This window comes from Buceros rhinoceros, unplaced genomic scaffold (genome assembly GCF_000710305.1).
Source record: "Buceros rhinoceros silvestris isolate BGI_N320 unplaced genomic scaffold, ASM71030v1 scaffold7195, whole genome shotgun sequence".
Lineage (NCBI taxonomy): Eukaryota > Metazoa > Chordata > Aves > Bucerotiformes > Bucerotidae > Buceros > Buceros rhinoceros.
In genome coordinates this window covers 19,558-23,980 of record NW_010413352.1, presented here as the reverse complement: position 1 = coordinate 23,980, position 4,423 = coordinate 19,558, and the positions used below count along the sequence as shown (strand labels likewise).

At 35.8% G+C, this 4,423-nt stretch overlaps 1 protein-coding gene across 1 annotated transcript; it reads left to right on the top strand.

The window, feature by feature from the left end:
• The first annotated feature begins 392 nt into the window (after window positions 1–392).
• FUT9 (fucosyltransferase 9 (alpha (1,3) fucosyltransferase)) lies at window positions 393–1,472 on the top strand. Its single transcript, XM_010136696.1, has one exon. The coding sequence runs from the start codon at window positions 393–395 to the stop codon at window positions 1,470–1,472; it is 1,080 nt and encodes a 359-aa protein (XP_010134998.1).
• Window positions 1,473–4,423: the final 2,951 nt, after the last annotated feature.

The window sequence follows — 4,423 nt, the reverse complement described above, 5'->3', positions numbered from 1 at the left end:
GCAAATACGAACAGACCCTACCTGCAGCGTGTTATCACGTACACAGACACAAAGACAGCATCAAAAGATAATTTTGTCTGTCTTGTCTGTCTCTTAAACTCTAGGCCTAGGTTCTAAACAAAAAGGCTTCTCAAGATCAATATTATTTTATATTAAATATGACATATATTAAATCCTGCTTAACTTATGTCAATTAACATTTAATGTGAAGAGGAGAAATGTTGTCAACTTTGTCATGAATAGCATACTCTGAGGTTACAGCTCGGTGATGTTGAAGTTCTATCCATTGTAATGACTGATGTCTGATTGCTTTAACAGGACATATGTATATAATTTAATACCTCATGTTATTTTCTCTCTTTCTCTTCCTCTCTTTTTTCTCAGAACAAATTATGACATCGACATCTAAAGGAATTTTCCGGCCATTTTTTATTATCTTCATTGTTCTTGGTTGTTTCATGGCATTTATATTAATTTATATCAAACCAACAAATAGCTGGATCTCTGGTCCTATAGAATCAGCCAGTTCAGTTTTGAAAATGAAGAGTTTCTTTTCTTCCAAAACTGATAATCTTAACGAAACTACCATTTTGATCTGGGTTTGGCCATTTGGTCAGACATTCGATCTAACATCCTGCCAAACAATGTTCAATATCCACGGGTGCCATCTGACTATTGACCGCTCACTATATAACAGATCCCATGCTGTTCTTATTCATCACAGGGACATTAGCTGGGATCTGACTAATTTACCTCAGCAAGCCAGGCCACCATTCCAGAAGTGGATTTGGATGAACTTGGAGTCTCCAACTCATACTCCACAAAAGAGTGGCATTGAACACCTCTTTAACCTCACCCTGACTTATCGGCGTGATTCAGATATTCAGGTGCCTTATGGCTTCATGATGGTTGGTACAAGTTCCTTTACATTTGAAGTGCCAAGTAAGGAAAACTTGGTCTGTTGGGTTGTAAGTAACTGGAATCCTGAGCACGCACGAGTCAAGTATTACAATGAGCTTAGCAAGTATATTGAAATCCATACCTATGGACAAGCCTTTGGAGACTATGTCAATGATAAAAACTTGATTCCAACTATCTCTACTTGCAAATTCTACCTTTCCTTCGAAAATTCAATCCACAAAGATTACATTACTGAGAAACTTTACAATGCTCTCCTGGCCGGATCAGTACCAGTTGTACTGGGGCCTTCCAGAGAAAACTATGAGAATTACATTCCAGCAGACTCTTTCATACACGTGGAAGATTTTCTCTCTCCCAGAGAGCTGGCAGAATATCTTCTGATGCTTGACAAAAATAACAAGATGTACCTTAGTTACTTCAATTGGAAGAAGGACTTCTCAGTGCATCTTCCAAGGTTCTGGGAATCACATGCATGTCTTGCTTGTGATCACGTGAAAAGACACCAGGAATACAAGTCCATTGGAAATTTAGAAAAATGGTTTTGGGATTAATTCGTGTGTGTGCGTGCAGTTTTTTGAAGAAGCCAGAAGAAACTTCAGTCCAAGTGGAGGGGAAAGGAAAAGAGAAAAAAAAGAAGGAAAAGAGAACCTGTGTCGTGGTTTATCAGCTATTCTCTCTTGGCTATCCTATTTATATTTTGTAAGAGATTTTAAAAAATCAACAGCAGTCATCAATACTCCGTTTTAAATTATAATGTACATACTAGTTATGTGCACTGAAGAATATTTGATTGTTTACTATAATTTTTAAACAAGATTTTCCACATTTTCTGTGAAATATGTCCCAGTCTTACTCGTAAAGTGGTAATTTTTTAACACTTCTTTTTACTTTTAACATTACATTTGCTGTTTAACCTATTTGGAAAATGAGGACACAACTTTGGAATGTCAGAGAGAACTTTAAGAACATAATTTGCTGTTACAGTCTGAAATGTGTGTAATTTCAAAGACCGTACAGTTTTTTATAGTTCTTATATTTTAAGAACACAGTAAAGTTCAATACCTACCATTACACATTTCCAGTGTGATCAATTGCACCTCCTTTTTAAGGGTGATGAACCTAGAAATACAGTTTTTAAAAGATATTACAGTAGTAGACCGTATTTGCTTCTAAAAATAATTTGTTTCCAAGCAAATAGCTCCATTAAGTTACTTCAGGAATACGGCTGTTCTTACTCTCTGAAGAATAAAGAAGTCACATAGAGAAATTAACAACCTTAGTGACCAAAACCCAGACTCATCCAGTTTTTGAGCATTTTAAATGCAGCATGTCCTTAAGTCTCATTGTGTCTCAGGTATCGTTTACCTGAACCAGGGCTGTAAATGGTGTTTTACTGATACAGGGATAAACAAATTTTTAACATAAACATTTGATTACATCAGCCTCATGCACTGAATTCGGCTGGTAAGAATGGCTTTTTAGAAATATATTGTTGAGGAATTGGAGCAATTTTTCTCATATAATTTCTTGGATAATTCTGAATTTGTCCCCAGTTCTGTAAAGATTTGTTGAACTTTAATTGTAGCTGGACAACATGCTGTTATGACTCATGAATGTGGGGAAAAATGGCCCAAAAGTTTATTTTCTGAAAAAAAAAAATGCTTGAATTCAGTAAATAAGTTATCAGGCTGACATAGTCAAACATTCAATGAAAGAATTTTGGTTCTGGAAAATATTTTATGTGACAGATGTAAACAAATGCACTCTTAAAAGCAGCAGTTGCTATCAAAATTTGAATATATAAATAAGTTCTTAAGTATTAAATTTGCTCTGATAGCAAAGATGAAAGTGTGCTGATTGCCACGGTTGTTTACAATGTCTGGTTTTAATGTGTCGTTTGATTTTATTACTTTTTTCTTTCAGCTAAGACAAATACCTGATTGCTATATGTATTCATATATACAAGGTTGGTTTAATGACATAAATGTATGGATACATTTTGGTATCAAGTGAAAGCCAATCAACTTGTTTTTTCAGGTCAAAATGTTACAAATTACACCTTCTACTATAAAAAAAACATTTAACTGGAAAAACATCAGCTTATGTGATGTATAACACTCTGATCAAGCAAAGTTGTTGAAGAAGTACTTAAGATTAAACTTGCAGGCAATGTGGCTGAACTAAGGGAATAAGGGATAAACAGTGATAAACGTTTAGCAAAAGATAAGGTCGTTTTTGTCAGGTTTGTGGTTTTTTGTTTTGTCTTGTTTTGTTTTACCCCGGGCTGCAATAGAAACTCGTAAGGGTGTAAGACTCATGTAGTTAAGTTTTTGATACAGGAAACTCCATGGAAAGGTTATAAAAGCACTTGTGCTCTCCCTATGGCTTCAAAAGCTGCATTCTGACCCACATGTTTATTTATACTATTTTTTGCTGTCTTTAAAAGCCAGTTTGCAATATACTGTGAACCTCCTAAACTCACCAGCATTCTACTACGAAACAAGATGACCTTACCTTGCAAATTAACACAATATAATGAAAAAACCCAATCTCCTGAAAACAAACTGCTGGCATGGATGCATTGTGAGTAGTATTTCAATCATTTTGGAGGCAAGTGGCTATTGTCTGCAGTCCGTCCTATAGGCATCATATCTTTGTTTTCAGGAGGGCTGTGACATTCTCAGTCACTGAATACACCACTGCTTTGGCTGGATAATCTGATTCCCTTGATGTCGGAATTCGGAAGTTCTTTGCATTGATGTCAGTGGAAGTACATTCACGCTTTGGTGAACGTGCACAGTCCCTTATTTTGTTCCTCATTTCAGATAGTGGGATTTGTGCTGTGTGTTACAAAGCCTCATGTCAAATCAGACCAACTTCTTGGCATCAAGATTCAGCTGATAAATTCTTATATTAATAACAAGTAAGCACAACAATAAAATAGATGGCTTATTACTGCAAATATCAATCAGTGTACACACAGGAAAGTTTTGAAATATATGCTAAATATTAAGCCTGTAAGTAATGTCATCACCTCTGTGAGCACTGGATCCAGTCAGCATGGCTAATCTTGAGCTGAATTTTAAGAAATGTGAAAATCTTTTGATGGAACTGGAAAGAGAGTGTTGTCTTCACAAAAACTCCACACAAGGGTTGTATCTTTTGCATTCAGGATGCATTGCTAGAATTGTTTCAAATATTAAGAAAATTGAGAGAATCATGACCAAATCCTAAACAAGAGACATGACCCTAATGCCTCACTGACATTCCTGAAGAGTGCAGGCAGGAATATACACGATCCAGCCATTTTATGAAGGTTTTAAGTTGATCTACGTGTATTAAGCCTTACGAAGTTTTGGATATAAAGAGTTTTGCTGACAGAAGATGAAGCATCTTAAGCATCTTGAGCCTAAGTGGTAAATTATGTGAAACAATGGATGTAAAACACCTGGACTCCGTGCATGAATAAAGGCTGTCTACCTAGACCTACACACCTAGCTCA

Bases quoted from the DNA above. Each gene is read 5' to 3' on its own strand.
- FUT9 (XM_010136696.1), top strand. From the start codon at position 393: ATGACATCGACATCTAAAGGAATTTTCCGGCCATTTTTTATTATCTTC.